The sequence below is a fragment of the Periplaneta americana genome, chromosome 3, assembly GCF_040183065.1.
Source record: "Periplaneta americana isolate PAMFEO1 chromosome 3, P.americana_PAMFEO1_priV1, whole genome shotgun sequence".
Lineage (NCBI taxonomy): Eukaryota > Metazoa > Arthropoda > Insecta > Blattodea > Blattidae > Periplaneta > Periplaneta americana.
The window spans coordinates 121,709,355-121,737,332 of NC_091119.1; the positions used below are offsets into that span (position 1 = coordinate 121,709,355).

Genomic DNA, 27,978 nt, shown 5'->3' on the forward strand with positions numbered 1-27,978 from the left:
ATTGTAATTTTGGCAATAGTTGAGCATCGAGTCCTGTCAGAAAGGAGCGATCATATTGTTTGTGTGTAATAACTTCGGAGATGTTTATTTGAAATATAAATCGTTATTAGTTATTAAATACTGTTTTTATAGTGATATAATGTCATAAAGAGTATAAGGTAATGATTATTTGGAACTTATTTAATTAGAAATAAATTACATTTTGTAATCCATATTGAAAACCGAGGGATTTGGAATTTGATGCTCCTGAAGTGGCATCTTGTTACCGGTATCAGTATTTGGTGTAATATATGTGTAACATATACATTATATTATTAACAGTTAGTTGTAAAAACGTGACAAGATACTATGAAGCAAAAGGGGGGCCGAATGTTTTCTCTGCGGCTTACTTATGGGAGAATATTGAGATATAAGTATTGATACTGCACCAATAGCCCGACAACAAAGACGATTCATTACGTTTGGGTTTTAAATCAATGAACTTGAAAATATTTGTACTGTCTTTAATTTATTTAGATGAAGCAGGTACTTGGAAAGTTCATGTGGCGATAGAGAACACCATCGTGTAAGTGTTGAGTAATGGCCTAAATACATTTAAAGACTTGTACCTGCGTGTAACTTTATTGCTTAGGTATTACCGGGTGTGGCATACAATATTAATTAATGAGTTAAAATTTGAAAAAAAAATTATCACTCAAACATACTATATAAACGAAACTCATAATCTAATTTCTTTTTATTTAATTAAATATCCGTCGAAGTAGGTAGACTTAATACCATTGAAAGTAATGGAGATGTTAAAATAACTTATCTCCAGTATGATAAATAATGAACATAGTAACATTGTCTGATGAAACTTGAATAGGGGTACACCAGTTCGCATCTCATGAAAAATGTCATGGAATCACTTAAATCATTACCTATTGTCACAGATTTCCGTAAATTATAGCCTATATTAACCCACTCTAACCTGTTCCTAAATTAACAGTGACTGTTATGTAGTCCGACAGATAATAGAGGTAGTCTTTTAGTAAGCAGAAACTGAAGTAAGAAACTTTTGAAGCTAATAAATAATTCATTTTCTTTTTCATTGTAAATGGATTCATATAAACAGGTAGCATAGGCCTATACTGTACCTATGCTGATGGCTAGTGAGACTGTTATTAAAATATCCGAAAGTGTAATTGTGTAGTATAACATGAAATATCTATTTTATAATAATAGAAACAGAATAGGACTATGCCTGCAGACACGGCTGAACAGTATTTTGGTATATTTCGAGTGACCAATCTTCTTAATGTATCCAGCTGTTTGCTGACAACATAAAGTCCGCTATAGTCTTTTCAGTTCTTGTTTTTCATGAGAAATGAGGGGTATTTTGATCGTTGTTCATTATAGATGCCTGTTGCTAGTAGCCACAGTTGGGGTGTAGTCAATATAGCCTAACTGCAGAGCTGTGTCTTCTGCAACTGGTACTGATGATTTTAATTTACTTCTTTTGTGGTTTCGAGTGACTAAGATGTATATAGAAATGTACGGTACGCAATCGCCGTGTAAGAAAAGAGTTGGGAGGGGGAGGCAATCTGAATATCTGCTGAGTGCTTTGTATTTAGCGAGGTATCGAATGCTTATTACTAGTGAGTGATACTGTTAAAAGCAGCAGCAGCAGTGGAGAGAGCGCGAGGTAGGGGAACATTCCAATGTAAGAAGTTAAACTTAGCTGTGTTACCGAGTGAAGAATTGTGGTTCATTTGGAGCGATTCTTTTCACGTATCTAAAATAACGCAACTTAACCCTTAACCCGAAAGATACACTAAAATCATACCTACAGAAAGATTGGTCTAGGATACTGGGCATATTTAATTATCGTTCCCATGCGTAATTTATACACTTTTAATTCAATATACCGTAATTTATTTTATCAATAAACATATTTTACAAGAAATATAATTAAAATATTTAATTGAATATAATATATTTTTATCAATTAATCAGAAGGTGGTTAGAGATTCTACAGGAGCAGGTACTGAAGTCTTTAGCTGATGTGTTAATACCAGGTAGACTTCGAATAATATTGTGTGAAGGCGTTCATTGGGGCTGGCTGTATCATGCAAACTTGTCTTCTCCAAGATATAGGTCTACGTGATTTGTTGAAGTATTAGGAGAACGAGGTGGGGCTGTTTCATCTCTATTCCCATTTGGCAACTTCATTAGGGATTTGTATGTGATACTCTAACAAGTCATCATCTGACTCTGAATCTGATGTTTCAGTCTGAATAGAAAATCAGGATTTGGGCAAAATCATCGAAATGTGGATATTCACCTACTTCATTTTTATGACCATCTTCATCTCCTAGCCATTACTGCATTAGTATCTCTGGGCATAACTGACAAGGTGGGATATGTTTGCAATAACTGTGGGCATAATAAAAACTAATTACCGAAAAGAAATTAAACACAAAATTTACTTACAACAATATTGAAGTTGACGAAATAGGCTACTACGTAATATGATATGCCTGAGACCAGAAAATATAGCAGATAATAATAATTACATACATACTTTAATAAGAAACAGCGACAACAATGCACGGAACAGATTTAGATTTCAACCACACTACACACCTAAAAGAGGACTATAGAAAACATAGCTCAAAGGATAACACATAATATTAAGCAGTGTTGCAAATATTCAAGAAACAAAATAGGCTACCATACTGACCTGACAGACTGGTATTTTGGGTTAAGGGTTAAAACTTGAATTCCCAAACTTTGATGTAGCCTATTTTATTTCAGTGTAGGTACTTTTATTTTCATTATTTAGAGTTTACCTTCAATTTTTTCGCTTAAGTATTATATTAGGGCCTATCGCATTTAGTGGAGACTAAATAACTTTTGAAGTTCATCTATAGAGACCAGTGCTTTAATATGTGGATGCTTTCACTAAAGGCAGGAATGCTATTTCCAGTACTCTCAGTCTAGCAATAGCTTAATAATTTGTATGACTGTTGTCAAAGGGATTAGGATTCCATTATTGGCATATTTTGTTAGATTTGTAGTAGACAAAAGTGACTGAGTGTTAATTTTCCTTTGTTTCGATGATGTCATGAGAGTTATTGATAAACTTATCCCTCATGCGCACTCCCTCATCTGAAACTTTAAATTTTTTCTGCTCTCAATAAGAATTCTTTATGAAACTTTATTATTAGCTTATTTGATAAAATCAAACTGGGAGAAATGAATCATAATTCTTACTTATATGAGCTTAAATCTCCTTTATCCAACACTCCCCAATTCTTTTTCAGACGTTCAAAGTAGAAGCTGGAAGTGGAACGTGGAGGAATGGCAAGTCCCTCACCCCAGTCTTCACCCATGCCCCCTCCCCAGACCCCCTCTCCTATGGGACCTCCCCAGCAGTCACCTTCACCAATGCCATCCCCTTCAGGTATGGCACCACCACCACAAGCACCATCACCAATGGGCCCCCCACAGCATCATCCACATAGTCCCACCAGTTACAGTCAGGGCCCATCACCAGGAGTGATGCACATGAATGGTCCTTCAGGCCCTCCACAGCATGCGATGACGTCAGGAACTCAGACATTCCAGCAGCACACAATGGGCAGCATGACTGGCATGGGCCATCCACAGCCTGGGCCACAGGTAAGAATGTGTTCTTATATATACACAAGAGTTGAAACTATTTTGTGCTAAACTGAAGAATTAGCTACGGTAGCTTTCAACCGTGCCATTATGGTTACGACCAAATAAAACTAAATACACAATGTCATCAACATAAGTGCAAGACGTTGGTATGTGTCGTCGTTAGAATAATAATTTTTTTCTTTCTCTTTCTACCTCCTTTGTTCTGAACATTACTCAGAGATAGCACCATTGTTAGCTACAAGGTTAGGTAGGGTTTGATGAGCAGATACACATATTAATCTAAATTAGACATGCGGTCAGTGATAAGGCTTGTTAATATTTTGAAATATGATTATGTTGTTCTTTAAAAGTATTTTGGAATATATATTCTCATTAGAATTATGTTGTTCTTTATCAGTATTTTCAAATTTATTGACGTTAGCAGTAGATGCTGTTATTTTTCTTACTAACAAAAAAATCTTAGGAGAAGCTTCTGACAGGAACAATTTGGCTATGGCATATGCGCAGACATCTCATGCCTTATGCAGTGTCAGCGTGATCCTTACCTGGATTTATTTTCGGGTACACATTCCACATCAAATCAAGAAGTTCCCTTTCTTGTTCCGGTTACACATCTTGCATATACAAAGGTTAGGTTTGGTTAGTTTAGGTTTTAATTAACTAAGTCCGCGCATGCGTAGTTATCTCATAGCCAAACTGCTTCTGTCACGAGCAGCGCATAAAATCTTGTGTTCGACTATGTTGTAATCTCCCCCGGCATGTATTTGCGTAAATATTGCGAGTAGATTATATGGCAAACATTAACTGCAAATTTACTTTCGTTCATTTCAATGATATTTCGTGAAGCACACTTTTATTTCCCCTTTATTTCGTTGTGATAACCTATTATAAGATCTTACTACATTTGCATTTTCTTTCAATGTATTCAAAGCACCGCCATTATTACAGACAAATAAATACTCCATAAACCTTGGACTTGACCAGTGGAGTCAGTTATTTAAGATTATAGTCGCGAATTTTACTACCACCATTTCAGTTGTCTTTAGTTTCACATGGCTCAGTATGGCTCAGTGACTAGTGGCCAACATAGTCAGCATTGTTCTACCATGCGTATTATCCAGTTGTTCCCTATTTTGAAATTTTTACTGTAATGATAATGGAATTAAAGTTATAATTTTGTGACCATTAAAATCACCCAGTAGGAATATTATTGTTGCTCAGATGGTTATTTACTGTAGTCTGTTAGAATGTCAGAGATGATTGTTTACTGTAGTCTATTAGAATGTCAGAGACGTCCACAGAAGAGGTTCATGACAAGACGAACTACACTGCTCGTTTCTTGCTTGTATGTTTATTAATCATCAATCCAGAAATAGTTTTAATCTGATAGTAGCACAGTATTCTGGAGCTTACAGTATTGCATGCCTGTATTTATTTAAAAGGATACATAACAGCTGTCAAAATACATGTGTGTTGTGCTGCATTATTGCCACTACTGAATTCACTTGTTTCCCTACCATTCACTTCACCACTCTTTTCCAGATCACAAATTGTCCCGCAACATGCGAATATTCGGAAGAATATACAAATAATATGCAATTAAAATATGTTTTTATAAGTGTTGCCAATGGCAGTCCGATAATTTTGAAAAATGCTATGTATGCCATTCTGCTGAAATTACTCTCCTTCTTGAGGTTCACTTTAACATCACTTTAAAAAAAAGTTGTAACTGTGACCACTATTTCATGTTATCACTTTACTATTGTTTATTGGTTATAAAATATGTATTTTGATGCCAACTATAACCCTAATATACAAAAACACGTTATTAAAATATAAAACTTCACAAAAAACTTTTAAAAGTGTTTATGGTATTTTGAATCGTAAAGATTGTTTAACAGAGGTGCATCTATGTAAGTAAAGTACAACTTAACAAGCTAGCACCTTTTATTTTACACTTAACGAGCTACACAACCGTTTCATTTAACATCTCATTCACCGCCTTCATTTTTCGCCATTCATTAAATAGTGACAGCTCCTTATAATATCAATCTCACGATTTTCCTGGAATAGCTCTTGGCTTGCTTGTTCTGCTTCTGTTAATATTGTATTATAAATCTCAATGCAGTCCGTTTGTACAAATTAATCTCAGACAAAACCATTTGTAGTAAACACTTTTGTTTTATTTTCCTACCATAGTAACTGATTATGACGTTTTTCCTATCATAGTAACTGATTATGACGTTTTTCCTATCATAGTAACTGATTAAGATGTTTCTCAATTGTTATTTTATCTACAAATTCTCAATAATTTCTGTTCTAACAACATGCAAAATACAATTATTATTAATTTACTTTCTCTTAAGATATACGATTCAAAATACCATAAAACATTGTACAATACACGACTGTTATAAGAACTCAACATGCTTACATGGATAACTAAACTTGCTGTCGCTCATTTAGTTAAATTCCATGCTCGCATGTTAAGTTCTACATAACGGTCTTGTAACGTAAATAACTATAAAAAACTATTAAAAAAGTAATATTAATATACCTTATACCAGCGGTATTTAATCTATGCCCTATGGTACACATAACCCCATGGGTACATGGGGTTGTCTTAAGGGATACACATCCCACTGATTAGGTATGTAATAATTCTGGCATATTTATTTTATTTCAGTTTACATAGGCTATTTTCTTGTACTATATCAACTCCTGTTTTTTCCTGCTTCAGTAACATTTCATATTAATTCATTACTATTAATATTATTACATTAATAACTACTGTATTTATAATAATAATAATAATAATAATAATAATAATAATAATAATAATAATAGTAGTAGTAGGCCTAGTAGTAGTAGTAACAATAATAATAATATAATAATAATAGTAGTAATAGTAATAGCAATAATAATAATAGTAGTAATAGTAATAATAGTAATAGCAATAATAATAATAATAATAATAATAGTAATATTATTATTATTATTATTATTATTATTATTATTATTATTATTATTATTATTATATATTTTTCACATAACATCAGTCATAGTCTTTTGTTATTAATTTCTTTTATAATTATTGCAATGCAGTTTGGAGGTACAAAAGTGAAAAAAAATGTATTTTGGGGTATGTAAGCAAAAAAAGATTGAATACCACAGGTTTACACAACTGTATGGTACAATTTCGATGGTGCTTTGATGTCTTCATTAACTTGTGGTGAACTACACACTGGCGAAGATGTCAAACCAGCATTGAAATGTCCCATCCAATTCTGTAAGGTATATTACCCTTTTTAATAATTTTATAGCACATTTGAAAGTTTTAAAGCTTTCTTTTTTTGTAAAGTTTCATGAAATTATTAGCTTTAAAAGATAACAGGTGAGTATTGCTGGAATTTATCATATAATTCAATACCGCATATTATAATGCTAAACATATTCATAATTGGGTTCTAATACAGTATTGTTCGATTATGTGTTTACACATACAGAGTTTGCCAGACTGTCGTGTTTCCATTATATTTAATAAATTAATGAGCTTCACTCAACATAAATATACACTCGCTGAAAGAAAAAATGATCAGCTTGAAAATATCTTCATGGCGGCCATGTGGTATAGGAGTACTGAAATTTTGCATCATACTATCTTTATGATTTCACGTACTGTTTTACTTTCCATACCTTTAGAACGAAAGTAACCCTGTTTTGCTGTTGTTTCTAATTTAGATAGATTGATATAATTCACGGAACTTCCAAATATGCGAATCTAACAACAAATAATTTTCCAGGTTTCAGCGAAGTTCTCAGCATATAAGTTACATGTGGAGTGGATATTATAGTGAAAGTGTTTAGTAGTGTAATTGTATGATTTTTGAGTGCAAAACAAAATTTGGCATGTTCGAATCCCATTCATTGCTTCATTAATTTATTTATTATAAACTTGTAGGCCTATTTAGTTTCACGAGTTATAATTTTATTCCACTATCACTTTCGTAATGTTTTGCCCATGTGTCTTATTAGTATGGTGACTTACATTTCTAACAACTATTTAATATGTCGTTGTTGACCAGTGCTAAGGATCTTGGATTTCTTCTATTCTTCTGCGGGCATCCCAATAGCATTTGGTGAGCTGCAATGGTATAAATCAGTATCCATTTTCTTTATTGCTAGGCATTGTAGCAAATGTTCTTTATCCATGTTCTGACTTCTACAGAGGGTGCACTATGGATGCTGGTAGATATTAATTCGATGTAGATGGGAGGCGAGACAATCATGTCTGGTTGTTAAGCAAAATATAGCAACAGCCTTTTTTCGTGATAAATCTGGGATGTTATTACGTCTAGCAGAATGTTCCAAGGTTTGCCTTCACTTTTCTTCAGAAATTCCTGTTTACATAAAGATTGGACTATGTGTTTGATCCTGACTTTTGAGGCATGAAGAGAGATTGTATTATTTTGAGTTTGTCTGATGTTTGTTCCTTTTGTGGTCAGTAAGTCAGTCTTCTCATTACCTACTATTCCACAGTGTGACGGTATCCATTGAAAAACTACCTCTTTCTGAAGCTTTTGTAGCATTTTAAGAGCAGAAAGAATTTCTCTTACTCGTCTGTTTTCTGGAGGACTTGATGCTAATGCTTGGAGTCCAGATTTACAATCACTAAGTGTAACCACTTTGTTAAATTTATGTACTGTATGTGATGAAAAAGCTGTTTCAGGGCTGTATTGATTGCTTCTAATTCACCATCATGGTGAGTGGACAGTGTTCCCGGAGATATGTAAAAGCTAAAAATGTCACTGTAGATTTCTGCTCCAGCATTACTGTGTTTATCAAGCAGAGATCCATCTGTATAAATATGAAGCCATTCATATTTTGGATATCTTGTGTATATAGTTTCAATAGCTAATGATTTTAATGCTGATTGGTCGAGGTCACATTTTGTAGTGATGTATTTATCAGATCATTTTCACTTTTAATTTCAGGCTGAGAGCGTGGGTGTACTGGGAGTAGAAGCTTTTCTATATTATCAGTTGTTTGTACATTGTATTTACTTTGTAATTTATAAATATCTTGCAAGAAGCCAGATTGTGTTTTGAGTTTCTGTTCAGAATTTTTATAATTCCTCAAAAATCATTGTTTGGAATTCGTTTTAATTTCTCAAATAAAATAAGACTTTGTTTCTCAATTTCATTTTTAATAAGGATATTGTTAGTACTTATTTGCATGGCTGTGATAGGGGTAGATTTAACACCAGGTGTAATTATCCTCGTAGCTTGATTCTGAACCATTTCTATTTCATTAAGTTGTGTTGTTGTCTTAGATATAAGAACTTCACTGTCATACATTAAAACTGGTTTGACATAAATCTTATATGTTGTATTTAGTGTATGTACTGAACAACCCCATGTACTTCCAGCTAGTCTTTTCATCACTATCAATCTATTTTGCGCTTTCTTTGTAACATTTTCAATATGCTTTTTCCATGTAAGTTTTGAGTCCATTGTCACACCGAACTAAGTGTAAGCTTCTGTTTCTTCTTCTTTGGATTTATTATTAAATGAGAGTAAGACTCTGGGTTTAGTGTGGCAAACTTGGTATTTGGTTTTAGTCATCTCATCTCTTGTAATTTCAGTAGGGCTTTGTTCATTTCTGTTGATGTATATGTTTCTTTTGTTGGGACTGATGTCCACATTGTGAGATCATCGGCATACAGTGCACATTTAACATTTTTTGTTTTGTTTAATTCAGATGGTAAATCATTAATGAAAATATTAAAAATTGTAGGACTAGATATTGCCCCTTGTGGAAGGCCTTTGTGAGTTCGTCTATATTTTGATGGATATCACTGAACAACAAATTTTTTACTTTTTGTCTTGCTCCGAAATAAAAATAGGTGAATATTACTAGCACGTGTGCCCTAAATCTGAATTTAAAATCAAATTGCCCCATCATGTACCATTTTCCAGGGAAAATGAATTGAATTTTTTATGAAAAACTTCTTGTTTTTAAATTTTTCACTGCTGCTGGTAAAATTACAACACACCATGGATTCAAAATGCCTCATAATACTTGAGAAATGTGTACTGGATACAGAAATGATGTTACATAGTTTAAAACACAACAACAATAAAAATATTTCATGTGTATAATGAGAAAAATCTCGGAATTTGAAGTTACATTAAAAAGAATTTTCTGGATGACTTCAATTTATAACTAGACCCGGGACTGTCTTTTACAAGGAACCAACAATAGTCTGCAAGCATGCTGGATGATGATCTTCTTTTATATTGCCTTTCGATTTCAGATATTTCTTGATGAAATCTTTCCCCATGCTCCTCGCTTACCACTCCAAGATTAGGAGAAAAGAAATCCAAATGAGAATGTAAAAAGCGTATTTTGGAAGACATATTACATCCTGTTTTCTCATATGCACTTGACATGGTTTCCACAACAAGTTCTATATAGTTGTCTGCAATAGAATTTCCGAGGAAATTTGAGCAAACATCTTTTGAAAGTGCTCCATGTCATTTTTTTCTGTAACAGAAAGTTTTTCCTCAGACAAAGACTCGGCCATAACTTTGGGAATTTATGTACAGATGAAAATGCCCTCTTTTAATTTTCCTTCACTCAAACTGGTAAACTTTTCTTTTAAATACTGAAAACCACACCCTTGTTTGTTTATTGCATAGACCTCACTTTGAACTGTTCTGAAATTTAATGAATAGAAGGGACTAATATTTTTTATTTATTAGAAGTACAAAAGAACATGCCAACAACCATAAGAAACTGGAAATAAGTTACAAATTCATAAAATGCATTAGCTTTTGTTTTGGTTTACAATCCCCAATCCGCATCAGATGTTTCCTGGGAGAGCACTTATCGAAAAGTGAAATCATAGTATATCTTAAAAACCTTATGTGATACGAAAACAATAGAAGTATTTTCGGCTTCAGCACACACCAAATCATAAGAGACTCATTGTTTTAAGTTGGAACAAAATTCTTATTGTTCAGTGATCATTGAATTTTGTTGCACAAAATCTCTGATTCAAAAAACTGTAGAACCAGTTTAGCATTTTATTTATTTATTTATTTAACCTGACAGGATTAAGGCCATAAGGCCTTCTCTTCCATCCCACCAGATAGCACATATAAATACAAAAAAAGAAATACAGACACTGGTGAAAATAATACAAATTAAATTAAAGCCCAATAGAGGGTCAACAGAGTCAAAAGAACACTATAGAGCTCTCATTGAGCTAATACAAGAAAAAAAGAAAGAACAGAGATAGCAATGATGATAATGATAACTGATAATAATAATAATAATAATAATAATAATAATAATAAATACATTACATATTAATTGTCAATTATTTTACAACAGCATAGCTACAATATTTACTATATGTCATGGGTTAAGCCGAAATTGCGCAACCTGACAGGTGTTCAAAAAGCAATTCCATGAACTAGAATGTGATTTTTTAATTTAAATTTGAATTTTGATATTGTCCGACAGTCTCTGACATGGTCAGGGAGAGAGTTCCAGAGGTGTGGAATAGATATGCTGAAAGATGATGAGTAGAAGGATGTTCTATGCAGAGGAATAGAGAGAAGGTACATGTTCCGGGTTCGAGGTAGTGAAAGGTAAACAAAACGAGATGCTAGGTAAGAGAGTGTGGAGGTGTGAATGATTTTAAATAGTAATAAGAGAGAGTTGAATAATCTTCTTTCTTTAAGTGGACTCCAAGACAACAATTCTAGTGACGGTGTTACATGATCGAATTTTCTAATGTTACAAATGAAACGAACGCAGATATTGTGAACACGCTGTAGTCTATGGGCAAGATCAATATTTAGATTCGTGAATAGAGAATCGCAATAATCGAAGTGGGGCATCACCAGTGGCGTATACTGGTTAAAAGGTTTGGGCTACCGCTGACCCTATTATTACACAAAATATATCTAACAATTACTTTAATTTTAATTACTATGGTAAAACTAATAATACAAAATTATTACATTATGTTATATTATAAACTTTTTCTTTTGTAATTTCCTTGGGCTACCGCCGGTAGCCCGCAAAATACGCCCCTGGGCATCACTATGTATTCCAATATTAGACATTTTTTTTCATTAGTTTGAGTCGAGGTACAGAATCATAAGCACTTTTGAAATCGACATAAACAGCCAATATTGTTTGTTGCTTGTCCAAACTGTCTTTAATTTCTTGGCTAACCCTACTAATTTGTTGTAAAGTTGTCTGATATTTCCTAAATCCTGCATGTTCTTTAGCTATTATGTTTTGAGTTTTCAGATACCGGATGAGATGATTTCAAACCATTCTTTCCATTACTTTAGCTAGTGTACTGTTAAGTGATATAGGTCGGAAGCTTTCAATTTGATTTGGTGATTTATTTGTTTTAAGAATAGGGACTTTAATAGCTTTTTTCCACATTAATGGTATTATGGAAGTATTCCATATTAAGTTGAAGATGTCTATTACATTTCCTAGACAGTGCTAAAATATTTAATCATTTCTACAGATATTTTATCTGGACCTAGACTCTTCTTGGATTGTAATTGAGAAATGGCTTTTTGAAGCTCATTCATATTAAATATGGTGTGTAATGTATCATTTGTTTTACTTTTAAATTTATCCTTAACATTCCTCTCAAGGAACTTCTTGTTATTTGATCTTGACTTAGTGGAGGAAGCAAAAAATGTATTAAAAGCATCTGCTATGTATTTATCATCTATTAAAGTTTTCCCTTTGTATATAATAGGTTGTTCTTTTGTGCTTTTCTTTTTATTATTTAATGAAGCAATGAAATTGTGTACTTTTCCACTATCTGTTCTGTAATCAACACTATCCAAAAATGTTTCAAAAGACAGTTTTTTTTTTTTTTTTCTTTTTTGCATATGTTATTTCCTTTCTAAGATTTGCTGCTGCTTTCCTCCAATCTTGAATGTCATTAATGTTTTTTAATCTTCTCAACTTTTTTCCTTGCGTTTTCTCGAATTTTTTTTTATTCTGAGAGTTTTCTGTTCCAGAAGGGTTTATATTTAAAAAACTTTTCTCTTGGGATATTATGATTTGCTGATGATAATACTATATTACAAAATTTCCTAATTATTTTAGCTGGAGGTTCAGTATCCTTAATTTGAAATTGTGAAATTTTTGAGTCAAGTTTCTCATTAAATTTCTCTCAATTAGCTGTTTCATAATTCCATGAGCGCCTAGGTTTATATATATATATATATATACATACATACATACATACATATATGTCTTTTGTTGATTTCGTTTGCAGTGTGATTGTTGTTATAATTGGTCGTTGACCACAACCTGGATCATCTATTATGGTGCGACTAGAGTTTCCTAAGATGTCTATTGACAATAATGTAAGATCAGGATTAGTTTGTGTTCCATTGTAGTGGAGGAAAGTTGGAGTATCACTGGTGTTATAGGCAATATCAACATTGTGCGAATTAATAAAGTCCAGTACAGTTTTACCTGCTAGATTGGTATCTGAATAACCCCAATTAGTAGCATGTGCTTGAAATCTCCGACAATCACTGATTTTGGTTCAACCGTGATATATTCCAGGTTTGGTATATTAGTTGGTGCATTATAAAAACTGAAAATAACAAAATGTTGCCTATTTTCCAGACTTCAAGTTAATGATTTGTAATGTCTCATCAAGCAAGAACAAAACCTTAAAATTGGTGGAACTACTGTTAATGGATTGTTCCTATGGTGTAAAAGTATGTATGTCATTTCTCCCTAATCTTGTCACGTTCTTCCCCATTCTGACTATTCTTTAAGTTGAACCATATGTAATGTCATTAATTCTAGTGGGTGATTCCTGTAGAAAAAGAGCAACAGAAGAGTCAAATGCCATTTTACAAATGTAATCTACATCTTACGATGTTTGATGACATATACACGTCCGTTGATGTGACATATTAATGAATTTAAATACTATTATAGTCACAATCATGCCATGGTATGAAAGAAAAATTTCACAATCTCGAGCGGGAATCGAACCTGCGACTTCCTGTTCTCCGGTCAGGCGCTCTACCACTGAGCTATCGAGTTCGTCTCACGCCAAAGGCTTGGAATTATCCTTTCATACTGGCGACTCTGTTATAGAGTACTGTCCATAGCGTCTGATCTAGTCAGCACTGCTTATGGGTTGAAAGAAACTTTACAAATGTAATCTACATCTTACGATGTTTGATGATGTATACACGTTCGTTGATGTGAAGTGACCGTACTATCACTACTGGACTTTTCTCGAGCATTTGAAACTATCGACATTGATATTCTTATTGCAAAGCTGAAAATGTTGCATTTGTCAGACACGGCAATCATGTGGATGGAGTCTTACCTTCGTGATCGCCATCAATGTGTATCTCACAATAATCGGTTTTCTTCATGGCGAGACGTGAAGGCAGGAATCCCTCAAGGATCTGTACTAGGGCCTCTATTTTTCGCTATTTACATTAACGACATCTCTACTGCCCTTAAACATTGTCAGCATCATCTCTATGCAGATGATCTTCAGATATATATACATTCACGACCAAACTCGCTTAATGATAGCCTATCAAAATTAAATTATGATCTTACGTTAATCAGCAGCTGGGCTGGAAAATGCGGGCTGAACCTTAATCCCGGGAAAATGCAAGTAATTCTACTAGGACATCAAAGATTACTATCTTCCATCAACATTAATACATTTTTGCCAGTGACTTTAAATAATACTATAATACCATTCAGTACTACGGTTAAAAACTTAGGTTTCCATTTCGACTCGAATCTCAGCTGGAATGCACAGGTAAAAATGTCTGTAAGAAAACTTTCTCAATCTTGCATTCTCTGAAAAGACTGAAAAATTTCTTTCCTTCTAAACTGAAACAGATCTTGATACAGACCCTGGTGATGCCTTACTTTGACTATTGCGACGTTTTGTATAGTGATCTTAGTGTTGAATTGTCATTGAGGCTTCAGCGTGTTCATAATGCTTGTGTTCGTTTCATTTTTAACAGCCATCGCTATGATCATGTCTCCGAGTATTTCTTTCAATTATCTTGGCTTCGTTTACAGGAGAGACGTTCAGTTCATTCACTCTGTTTGCTGTATCAGATTTTAAATAATTCCACACCTATTTACCTAGTTCCTCGCTTCACACTTTTAGCATCCCACCACAACCGTGATACACGTTCACAGCATAACCATGTTCTATCAATTCCACTCCATCAAACATCTTTCTACTCTGCTTCCTTCACAATACACACAGCTCATTCCTGGAATTCCTTGTCACAGGAAATCAGGAGCAGTCGGAGTCTAAAATTTTTTAAGTACACTCTACTTAGAAATGTCTTTAATGAACAGAACTAGACTCTTGCGGAAGTTTCTAAATAGTCTTAAATGACCAAGTTATTTTTTTTTCTCCTCTCTCTTCTTTTTTTTTTTCTCTTTTTTTTTTTATTATCTTCATATATTACTTAATCATTTGTGTTTGTATGCCATTTAGTAGGACTTTGCTAATCAACATTTTATGTCTTGTCACCCATATGTATTCTCCAATTAGTATATTAACTGAATAATATATCTCAAGTAAATTAATCGTCCAATTTGTCTCGGGCATTTTAGATCTTATAAATTGTGTGTGTGTGTGTGTGTGTGTGTGTGTGCGTGCGTGCGTGCGTGCGTGCATGCGTGCGTGCGTGCGTATTCCCCTTATGTTATGTAACTGATTTTGATTATGTGTAATTTTCTACTTTATTTTATATATTATGTAACTGATCTTGACCATTTGTAATTTTATATTATGTAACTGATCTTGTCTATTGTAATTTTTTACTATATTTTATGTAATTTCTAAGTTATTTTCTTTTGTGTTGTTTTGTAATCAAATTTTGTATCTCATGTATTTGTATTATTGAAACCTGGTTGAGTGGAAGAGAAGGCCTCATGGCCTTAACTCTGCCAGGCAAAATAAACCTACTACTGCTACATATTATGTCAATGTGAAATTTTTCTTTCATACCATGGCATGATTGTGACTATAATAGTATTTAAATTCATTAATATGTCACATCAATGGACGTGTATACGTCATCAAACATCGTAAGATGTAGATTACATTTGTAAAGTTTCTTTCAACCCATAAGCAGTGCTGACTAGATCAGATGCTATGGACAGTACTCTATAACAGAGTCGCCAGTATGAAAGGATAATTCCAAGCCTTTGGTGTGAGATGAACTCGATAGCTCAGTGGTAGAGCGCCTGACCGGAGAACAGGAAGTCGCAGGTTCGGTTCCCGCTCGAGGTTGTGAAATTTTTCTTTCATACCATGGCTGATTGTGACTATAATAGTATTTAAATTCACAAATACCATTTTACTATATTTTGAATAATTTTCCAGAAAAAGGTGTATTTTAAAATACTTGAATTATGAAATCTTGCAGTCTGCAATCAGCAGGGAGTGCAGATCAGGTTGTGTTACTCTGAACAACCCCTTCACCTGGCTTGTTCTGAATAGACAAGTGAAAGGTCATTGCCATGTGCATTGTTTTTTAACTCGTAAGAAACAATACAGATGATATATGGTTTAATTTTGTGTTTAAACTATGTTAATGAATGGAGAATGAACACTGCTCATTTTACGTTAAACAAAATCTTGGAAATTTGAAAATAAGCTCTACATAAAACTTGATTTTAATTAAATGTTCAGAGAATATAGACAATAAGATACTCTTATTTCAAAATAAATTTAAAAGATTAAGAAATACACTTTCATCTCAATTGAATATTCAAGAGAACGAAAACAATAATGATGCTTATTTCACGTTATAAAAACAAAATTTTAAAACATTTAAAACTCTGCAGGCAAAAATAAATATACAATATGCTTATTTTACGTTAAACGAACAAAACTGAAAACATTTTTTTTAACACTTTTGATTTAATTTTAATTAAATGTTCAGTGAACATAGGCAATAAGAAAAGCTTATTTTATGTTATACAAATCTACTTAATGATTTAAAAAACTCCGTTTGTTGTATTGCAAGCATTTTCTTCATGCCATTAGAAATAGTTCCCTTCCACTTTCATTTAAGCGGTAATCAGTAAACTTGCATACAAGAAATCAAATTTTCCGAGCTGTCTTTAAAAGCCATTATTGTACGTATTATGTTTACATTTCTCATTTTCTCACCCATTGTCTCAAACACGCCAGCTGTTCAGGATACCTGGGCCTACATATATCTATTTGCCTCTCTCTAGGCAATAAGTTCACTTCATTATCAGAGCTCATTATATTTTAAAATTTCTTTGCAGAACGAAAAATTACATTTGTTCGGATCAAATTTCTGCACATTTATTGGACAAAACTAAAATTCTTTCAATCATTTATTAACAAATACACTGCTCTCTTAAATTGACTGAGGATTTTGGGAATTAATTTTATAGCTTTCCCAAAATACACAATGAAATGTTTCTTATAAAAAATTTTTTTCTCGAAAAGGAAGCAAAAACGAACAAAATTGTATTAAACTTTTTTGTTTGTAATATATCAAAGAATAACTCTTGAAATTAATGACATCACTTACGGTTCACCGTATATATATATATATATATATATTAACGTACTTGTATGTAGCCACCGGCGTGGCTCATTTGGTTAAGGCGCTTGCCTGCCGGTCTGAAGTTGCGCTTGAGTGCAGGTTCGATCCCTGCTTGGACTGATTACCTGGTTGGATTTTTTCTGAGGTTTTCCCCAACCATAAGGTGAATGCCAGGTAATCTATGGTGAATCATCGGCCTCATCTCGCCAAATACCATCTCACTATCGCCAATTTCATCTACGTTAAATAACCTAGTAGTTGATACAGCGGCGTTAAATAACCATTAAAAAAACATACTTGTGCCAAAGGCTCTCATTAGATTGTAAAGTTCCATCAAGTGCAGTATTGTATGTATGTACAAATCCAGGAACAAAATTTGGGTGGAATTTTGTTTCTGGGTATGTATATGCCTCATTCAGATTTCTGTTATGATATTGGGCCACGGACCACTTCCCTTCCCCCATTTTTTTCTCTTTTACTATCACAAAGACATTGCTAATTTCTTTGATAATCCTATAATATGATAATAGAGGAAAATAAATATACTGTAAGTTCACAGGGCTAATGGCTTCGAAGCTGGGTACCTGGTTCTAATGAAGTGCATAGGTAGCAAATATAACATGGGGGCATGAGATAGTTACTCTGCCTGCCATAATAAAATTTACTTCAATTAAATTCCCCAATGGAAAAAAAAAAGAAAAAAAAAATGTTATGATATTGTTTAAAGAGATAGGGATACTGAACATTTGCAATTGTAGTTAGACTTATTATAGCAGATGATGACAGTCTATGTTTGCAACCCTGTACAAAGGGTTTTTTGCGTGATAGTGGGAGGTCAAGATCTGAATATAAATGGATAGACAACAGTGTAGCTAATAAGTTGTCAAATTCAAATACTGTAGTTGAAATATTTACTTACTCTTTGTTGCGTGATATAATGGAAGTTCGTTTAAGAGAGGAAAGACTAAAGAATAATATTGACTCGCACGTATAAAACTTAACTCTGCCTTAAATTTTTAATGCATATTGTATCTAGTCTATTTAATAATGTAATTGTAATGTTGAAAATCATAGAGTTAGTTTGTGTGTTCGGTGAAAACTCATTTACAGCATTATATTTGCATATGCTTATTATGCTTTTATGTTTACATTATTATAAGATAGTACTAAGTACCAGTGGGTAGTTATTTTAAAAATAACCTGACTAGATGCCAGCCTTGTATACGAAATCAGACTCGCAATTTTAACACTCTGTGGTAGCAATTATTGTGGATATGGATGCTTGCTCCTTGCTGTTGTGATGTCATATGGGAAAGATCTGATGTGCATAATGCCATGTTAAAATAATAATCTTGATGTGGATTTAGGTCAGTGCTCTTAAAAGACTCCCATTGCCTTGTAGTGGTGGCAGTAGCAGATATGACTAGCCTGTTGTATACTTTCTTAGCATGAGTTTCTGAGAAAGTCACTATCACAAATATTAACGACAGCTGTTCCGATAGAGAAATGATAGAATATGGAGGACTGTACCTACTTTTTATACTACAGTTTACATTGTACTCATTTAGTATAAAGTTATTGACCAGGAATAAATAGTTGAGAGGCCTAATTAAAATTAGTGTTATTTTACGTAAATAATTTTTATTTCACAACGAAACATTACACAATATCAGTTCTGTAAAACTGATTCAGGACAATATTCCACGTTTTATAAATAAAATACATGTAGCAGAGAATACTTGAAAAGTGTTACACACATCATACAAACTTCTTAACCTAAGTAATTATATCACGGTTTGTTATAATCTTAAATGTGGTTGATGTTGTTGTTGGTGATCAGAGATGCATCAGCCTTCTTGAATAGCATGACTAGTTCCTCAGCTAATGTTTTTGTGCCACAGGCCAGTATCCTATGTGACATCATATCGAAGATACCACCTGAAACAAAGAATAACGTGGTTATTATGTATATTGTACAACATTTTTAGAGAAATTTTGAAGAAACTGTTTTACAGGTTTTGTTGTTGTGGGTATACAAACAATTATTCTCATTGTATTTCCTTCTAGTTTCATTTTCGCTCTGTTTATGCCGTCTTATAATGTTTTTAAGTGAAACATTACATTAAACATGTACGTGTTAGTATAGAAGAAATTTTACTTTTTAATAGGCGTAATACAATTTTACGCCAGTAGTTGGAGTTAAGAGACTCTGAAATGTGGATTAATTTATGCAGATGTATTAAACTATGATGAAAATACTTTCTTCGTGGTTATTAATAGACCAGACACCAACATGGCCAATTCTTTTAATCTGCTTGTGTTGGATGTCTGTTCTGAGTTTAAAATCAGTATATTATAGTACAGTACTCATAAATTTGTTTTTTTCTATATTTAGACAAAGGTTTAATCATTTGGTGCATGTTAACTGAATGACTACTTAGTGCACTCGTTTTCCATGTTAGAGATCTCGGTTCAAAACTAATTTTCAAAATACAATTTGATATAATAGTGATTTTGGGGAAGGTTTCATTGAGATACTTGCATTTTTCCTGTCATCATTCCACTCCTACTATCTTGTCAATTCTTACTGCTCGTGCATAATTTAATTTTCCCAGGTGACTTAAACCCGTGAGTTTTTATGGAGAAATATCTTACTCGAATAGTAATCACTGGCATTCTCAAACACTTGCCTTCAATAGTCATCATGATCAACAGATGTAACATTGTATGTTATGTAAACATTTAGCAAAATTATGATTAAATAATAATAATAATAATAATAATAATAATAATAATAATAATAATGAATCAAAATTTATTGTAATTGTGGATATTACTTTGTCATCATTGAATCTTTTGTTATTTGTTTGTACAGCTGTCAAAAAAAAAAAAAAAGTGGCCGCACATGTGAACAGCAAATATTTTCTAAGACCACTTCGGATAACGGTGATGTTACATAATGCCTGTGCTTATAGCAGCAGTTTCCGAATTAAGATGTTTAAGCAGGAGTCATTCACATCTATGTCTCATAGAGCAGCAGTAATGTGTTGTGAGTTCGAGCCTTGTTCAAGTTATCATTTTATTTTGTTATCGTTCTTTAGCGATATAAATAATATTCAAGTTATTATTTATATTCTGTCATTGTTATTTAGTTTTATAAATAATATTCAAGTTATCATTTATATTCTGTTATTCTTTAGCGATATAAGTAATATTCAAGTTATTGTTTATATTCTGTTATTGTTTTTTAGCGTTATAACTAATATTCAGGGTATCATTTTATTTTGTTATCATTCTTTAGCACTGAGACCTGAAAAGACTAGTCGATTCCATGCCCATTCAACTGCAAGATGCGATCGAGATGGGAGGAAGCTGGACTAAATATTGAATCGTGGCTTTTTGTTTTTGTTTTTGTTTTTTTTTTTTAACTTTTAATTGATTGAATTTTCTGAGACATACGCCAGTAAGTTTGTTTTGTTTATGCCACAAAAGATAATTTTGTTGAGAATATAATCTTTTTTTATTTTCATTTGCAGCCACAATGTCATAATAAATAATGATAAAGTCATGACACAATACATTCATGAACCTGATATTAATTACTAAAACAGTCATAAAAGAGATAGAAGCAATTAGGGTATCTTTTCTCTTTCTCTTTAAAAAAGAAAACATAAAAAGCATGAGGTTGTGTTTGAACTCACGAACATAGCCTGAAATGCTACCATTAAGCTATAACATTAACACGGAGAATGCTTTAATTATAACTGTAGATATCAGGCAGCGTGGTCCAACAACATGTAACATTGCCTGTCCCCAAATTGTAGCGGAGATACTCGAAGGGAACTTAGTTTCTTGAGAGAGGCCACTTTTTCTTTTGATAGCTGTACAAAGGGATATTAACAATTAATACTGTTACACTCAAAGTGAATACTGTTACATAGCAGGTCCAAACAAGCAGTCATGAAAATACTGAGCCATACATTTCAGAATGAACTGACGGCTTCCCTTCAGAGGGGTTAGTGTTCAACTCTCCAGTGAATACAACAAGTTTGTATGATGTGGTCGAAGTGACTGAGCCAGTTTATTCTGCCATTCTCATTACTTTATTGCTGCGCTATTATTATAAGATAACTTCAAATGTTGTTAAATAATCTGTTATTAAAATTGAGGAAATGCTTAAAATATATGAACAGCATCATGCATTGGACATTTCATTGCTGTGATATTTAACTGAAATCATGTGTTGCAGACTTGACAAGGTGTTTATAATTTAACTGTAGTCATACAATCGTCACATTTAAGCAAATGCTGCTTCGACTTTCATATTATCTTATTATTAAAACTTAAAAATTCTTTTAATACCTGTTGAGTCGAGGACCACACCCCCAGCTTCTCTAACAATGAGGGCGCCAGCTGCCACATCCCAGCATTGTAGCCCATCTATGTGGTATGCTTCAGCCACACCCATCGCAACGTAACACAGTGCAAGTGCAGCAGACCCCAGAACACGGATCCTGTGAAACATAATTTTTGTTTCATGTGATTGATGATATTTTGACTAAAATGGCAGCACTATGTTTGTTATTGTTACTATGAACTGAGGAAGAAAGCTACAGAAGAATTTTGAATGAGTGTTGTTAAATGGAGAACTCCAGTTTAAAAGGTGTCTTGTCTCTGTTATGGTCCCATTGTATAGAGAAAGGCAAGAGATTGTAACGTAATATACCAAGTAACGTTTAAGCAAGTGAATCTATTGTTATTGTTAGCGTTACCATTCAAGAAGTGATATAATTTATTCAATTAATTAGTAAATGTTTAATTCAAACATTGTGTACTAAATGCTTCTTACCCGTGTGCTACTTTGATGCAAGCTTCTGTTCTCTTCATTATGCTGTCCCGTAAGCTTGGGATGCATGCAAAGGAGGATTCCAGACACACCATCGACTGACATAGTTCTGAAACAATCAGTATTACGATTTATTCCTATGTCGGATGTGTATTCTATTAATATTGATGAATTGACATAATGTCAGCAACTTTAATCTTCTTATTTCATCTTTTAAATTTATTCTTTAATTTAAATATAAACATAGAAATTTTAATAGAGTAAAAGAGTGGGGAAATGGGGTAAGTTACCTGGAGAAAAACAAATTTTACATGTGTAGCAGTTATTATAAAAATGGTTATATTAAGCCAGTATAGAGATCAAAATGAGACAAACACCAGTAGTGTGGTTTGGGCCCAAAATACAATCTGTTACATTTCATTAATCTCTCTTACCATATAGTAATTACTTAATCTTGTAATAAATTTCTTTTCTCTCTCTCTTACTTGTAGTAATGTCATATATTATATACCATAGTATTGTTCCTATCTCCTGAAAGCGTATAGAATAAATACATTACTGGAGGACATCAATCATGCATTTAATTTAATGTGTTGTTAGTTTTGGGCGTACAATTGCTGATACATTTATTATTACCTTTCAGCAATTAAATTGTGATAGAACCAAAGAATAGAGCACCATAAAATTATTGAACCTTTGTAGAGAATTTAATAATCAGTTGTAGGCCTATATTGATACTAGTCAATTGAGGTTGACGTTACTGATCTTTTAGTTTTGTTAGCAGAATGCTCTACTTCACATATTGCTATAGTTATAAAGGAAGGTGTTGACTTTGCTTTATAGCTTAGAGCAATGGAAATAGTCCGAAAAAATATACACTGTTGAATGTACTTGGAAGATATACAGGATGAATGAGAATAAACCAAAACATTTTCAGAATTGTACAGGGAACTGTACGAGTATTTTGAGATAGGAAAAATACGTCCACTGATGTCTTAGGAAAAATATGTTCACTGATGTCTGGTTTTTGTGGTGGTGGGCAGTTGAAGTATTTACGCCTATGTCAAGTTTAATGACATTCCATTGTACAAGTACATGTACCAGCATTTATTAGAAGATACTTTACCAGTGCTTCTCGAAGATATTCACTGAAAATATGTTAGGAAATTTGACTTCAAAACTACAGAACTCCAGTGCATAATCATGAGATAAAGATTTTCCTAAATACAGTGTATCTTAGTACCGAGTTTGGTCCTACAACCTGGCCAATAAATTCGCCAGATTTGGCACTCATGGATTTTTTTGTAGGAACATGTCAAAAACTTTCGGGTACAAGCCTCCAGTCAGTACAGAAGAAATTCAATAAAGAAGAGGGGTTAATACCACAATTATTGCTGCATTTGACAATATTCGCAATTTGCTAGGTACTTTTAAAGAACTTGCCAATCACTGCAATTTCTATCAGCTGTGCTGTGAAGTGAACAGTCTGCGTTTTGAGCAGCTTTTATAAACAGTTGGTCTGTTCTAAGCATGTAAATTATGTTTCTTATTAATTAAAGGTTCAGTGTATAATGAATTTTTAGTGCATTCGTTTACATCATAATATCACATGTTAACTGATGGGTGAAGGCTAGAATTTAAGATGTACATACACAATGATCCCAGTAGAATTTCAACTAATATGCTGGTAGCAAAATTTCTTTACTGCCCTATAGCATAAAAACAGATGTTAGTGAATATACATTCTCTTCTCAAAACGCGCTAATTTACATAGGTTTTCTGAGTAATTTCTGAAAAATTTTCAGTGTTATTCTGATTCACTCTCATGACTGATATTCTTTACCTTCAACTTTTGATGTGTATATCCTTTTGTTGTTGAGATATGCACCACGTCCTTTGATTGCTGTGAACATTTGTTCAAGAATTGGGTTGTAGACAATACCAATGACGACTTCCTTCTCTATACTCAGAGCAATAGAAATGCATGTGAGGTGGAAGCCATGGACGAAGTTTGTTGTACCATCAATGGGATCAATGACCCAAGTGGGAGCACTTGTCAATTCTGGTGTTGTTTTCTGTTCAGAGTTCGTCTCCTCTGCAATGAATCTGTAAAATGATGAAAGTTGTCATGGTATCAGTAAAATGATACAAGTTTTTTTAACTACATTATAGCTAATGTACCGATGTTTTATGATGCCCCTTCATCTAGAGTACTCCTTCTGTTTCTATGCATTGTCGAATTACTTTGAAACCCCGTATTTTTAATATTATATTTTAAAGCAAGAAATATTACAGAATTCACAAATTTTGTATGAACACTTTCAAACACGTCAGTCTGTATATTGGGTGTTGTGTGAAAAGCCCCAAAAATTACATAGAAACAAGTCGATATTATGTAACACAACTTAATAACTTTATTTGAAATGTGTGATTTGTGGGAGAATTTCAGTAGATGTTTCGTACAGACTGTAGCGATACTTACTTGTGTGACGGGAATTTCTTCGAGATTTCTGCTACAAGGACCTTCTCGACTCTTCTGTCATATTGTGTGACGAGATCCCATGATCCTAGTTTTGTGTCAACATTCTTTGTCCTTGCAATGCCTTCCTTAATTATCTGAAAGAAGGAAGAGAAGAATTTCATTATTCGGTGTTCAGAGAATGTACCTGGTTTTTGAGGTTGAAATGTATGATTATCTCACATTACCTTCAACGGAATTACATTCTATCCTTAATAGACATTGTTATAGTTGCAGTGAAAAAAGTTTCTAGCTACTCATGGTGATAACCAAAATCCCTCCCATCCAGTATACTATAACTAGTTGCCATTCTTTTCCTTCATTACCGGTATGTTGTTAATAAGTTGTGAAGTTATTCTTATTTATTCTTTTAAAGCTAACTTCGCAATCCGATTATGTGGAATTGGTATGCACGTATTTGTATATTTCTGTTATTTTCTAATATTTGCGTCAAGCCCAAGTTGAAAAGGCAGGCAAGAGCCCTACTTAATGTCGTAATTATTATTCTTTGTTATAGACAAAACAGCCACGTGGCTTGTTGCTTGGAGAAGGTTTAATTATATACTTAATGTTTGGAGTTTGTATCTTAAGACTGACTCCTACGTGATATTCTTGTTTACATTATTTGATTCCTAGAGATGTACGCGTTCAATAAATCAAGTTATTTAACAGTTAAATAGGAAGTTGTTGTTGTTGTCTAGTGCCTTGCATTTGGCAATGAAGCCATTAGCAGTCGTGCTTTCCAATACTTTTGAACTGTAGTTTCTTCTGATCTTAATGCTCCACAGGTCTTCAAGGGTAGTTAAATAGGAAGTACTGATACAAGATCTGTGATATTTATCGTAGCTAAGTTAATGTATGTTCATACAATTTTTTATGGTGTTCTACATCTTAATATATGTTATAGAACACGTATATTTTTCTCATCTAATATTTTCTTAAGTAGTATGAGTAAAGAATGCATCATAACTGGAAAACCAAATATCTTAGGTAATATTAATGTTATTAAGAGAAATAACTTTGTATATACGACGTGATATTGGTAACATAATCACCTTTCATAGCTCTGTACACTTAGCACAACGGCCATAAATCTATTTTATTCTAAGACTTATCGCCACAATTTTTTTTCGAAGCTTAGTTAACAGTGAAGAACAACACGCCCCTGTCATAGTTTTACTACAGTCTAGTATATATACAGTCACGAAGCTTGAGTTGTGAGGGTGCTAGGAACAATAGACTGTGCTGGTACTATTTCTCATTGTCTGTAATGAGGCGATATTAGCGATCCTAGTGGTTAGCAACTATCTATGGATGCATATTTACTACGTATTGAGCTTCTTGACTATATACTAGACTGTGGTTTTACCTTATTCTAAGTAGTCAATCAACATTATTCCGTCTTTGTCCCAAAAACTGATGTATGGACTTTTCCTGCCGATTTTTGAACTCGAAATTTCTTTGGATGGGGAGAACCAGAATGTCTCCATTCTTTTGATTGTTCATTTGTTTTTGGATGGTAATGATTGTCCATAGTTACAGTACTGTCCAGAAATGTAGAAAATTCCTCTTCGAAAAGAGACTTGAATATTGCCATTCTGAGTCGTTTGTGATCAATGTTCAGGTATTTAGGGATCCATTGAACAGTTATTTTCTCATACCCAAATCATGATGTAGATGTGAAACACACGTTTCTAAGATACATTCAAAGTCTCTGATATGTTCGAGCCCATTTCATTGATCCTTCAAAATCATGTCGTGCAAAACATATTTATGTTCTCTGTACGTTGTCTTTGCTCCAAGAGAAAATAATTAACTTTTGTTTGTCAAAACCTATTGATACCCATTTTATTTTGTCCGAATTTTATGTTCATAATGTAGAAAAAATTTACGATTTAACTCTGTTGAACTTTTTTCATAAAAACTATTGTAAGTATAAAGATGACATAGAAATAGTTCATAATACTACGCGAATATGCTACTGGAACAAAAATACAATACAAAATCTGGGTAAATTCGTATTATGGACCAAGATTATACAATCGGTTTATTAAAATACAGAATTAAGAAACTTTAATATCCTTAGTAAGAGAATTAAGTATTATATTTTATTTAAATTAACAATATCCATTATTAACTTCCTTAGTATTGATTTCTTTTCTATAAGTGTTTTTTTTTTTCAGTTTCTATTTACGACGATTTTAATTGTATCACACTATATTATTATATAACTGAAACTGCCCCAAATCACGAGCATTTGCTCTTTTGATGCAAACTGCAAATCTTTAACATGTGTAATAATAATAATAATAATAATAATAATAATAATAATAATAATAATAATAAACTGTGGCGCTACATCCCTTGAAGGGCCCAGACCGACCAGCCGGCTGCTGGCCTCACGTTCACATGCCGAAGCAGAGGTGAACGATCATCTAACAAAAATGGCGGTATTATGTAATTTAAATTTAAGTAAATTCAAATTACGAATTCTTGTGCTACAGTAAGTCTGCGACTGCAGAAAAACGCTTTAATTTTCGTATTAATGAAGAATATATATTAACTTCAAATTGGTTTTTACTCGATGACAGTTACACTGTCATTCATGGTAAAAAAACACTAATAATAATAATAATAATAATAATAATAATAATAATAATAATAATGGATAGTTTTAGCTGAAGCCAGAACAACGAAATTTTGTGAAACTGTTTAATTATTTGAGACTATTTGCTTAACTACAGGAAATAATATACCCACATTTTTTTCAAAGTATAAATTATATTAATATTTTTATAATATTGATTATAATATGCTGTGTCTTATGGCAACCCTAAATTAAGGACAGCTACGCTCATGGGTTTTTATTTCTTTTAAATTAGGCTACACTGCGGTAAGTTAGTATTATGACATTAAAGTAGTGTATTGTGAAGAAATAGTGAAATTGTGTTAGGGAAAACGAAAGTATGTAAGTAAATTCTCCTCTAAACTAACTTCGGCGCTCACAAATTTAACCATAGAACCACCAGAACTTGAACCTGGCTCTTCAGCTGTGATTATGCTGTACTCACTTTTCCTGCTTCGCGGGTTATGCCCAGGACAGTCTCGTAGTACTGCTCGATGTCGTGCTTCATGTTGCCGGCTGTACGTGAGAAGCTCTAACCGTGTCTGTTCTCGTAGCGGTGCAGACTGTGATGTCTGGCTCGTGCCATCTGCTTGATATTCACCGCGTCCCCTCCACCGGCAAAGGATAGGGGAAGAGCTTAATCTCCAATCACAAATCATGAACGAGTGACACT

General features: G+C 33.2%; 2 protein-coding genes across 4 annotated transcripts in view; one reads left to right on the forward strand and one right to left on the reverse strand.

Annotated features, from left to right (window-relative positions):
- LOC138696480 (ATP-dependent helicase brm-like) overlaps nucleotides 1–27,978 on the forward strand; it is a 192,727-nt gene continuing 164,749 nt past the window's right edge. For 2 of the 3 annotated variants that reach the window (XM_069821493.1, XM_069821495.1), the window contains exons 1-2: nucleotides 1–158; nucleotides 3,306–3,663. In XM_069821493.1, the coding sequence (XP_069677594.1) occupies nucleotides 3,343–3,663 (321 nt within the window). In that variant the 5' untranslated portion in view covers nucleotides 1–158; nucleotides 3,306–3,342. Of the gene's footprint in view, nucleotides 159–417; nucleotides 566–3,305; nucleotides 3,664–27,978 lie in introns of those variants that run through there. The other variant, XM_069821494.1, reaches the window with a different exon arrangement.
- On the reverse strand, nucleotides 18,937–27,939 carry LOC138696481 (uncharacterized). The gene is made up of 6 exons (XM_069821496.1): nucleotides 27,751–27,939; nucleotides 24,644–24,777; nucleotides 24,005–24,267; nucleotides 22,165–22,270; nucleotides 21,678–21,829; nucleotides 18,937–19,253 (listed from the first exon to the last, which is right to left on the reverse strand). The coding sequence occupies exons 1-6, from the start codon at nucleotides 27,811–27,813 to the stop codon at nucleotides 19,123–19,125; spliced, it is 849 nt and encodes a 282-aa protein (XP_069677597.1). The 5' UTR covers nucleotides 27,814–27,939; the 3' UTR covers nucleotides 18,937–19,122.

Coding starts and splice junctions, on each gene's coding strand:
- LOC138696481 (XM_069821496.1), bottom strand. CDS start 27,813: ATGAAGCACGACATCGAGCAGTACTACGAGACTGTCCTGGGCATAACC. Junction 22,271..24,004: donor ATACACATCAAAAGTTGAAG/GTAAAGAATATC, acceptor TGATTGTTTCAG/AACTATGTCAGTCGATGGTG. Junction 19,254..21,677: donor TGTGGTCCTCGACTCAACAG/GTATTAAAAGAA, acceptor TCTTTGTTTCAG/GTGGTATCTTCGATATGATG.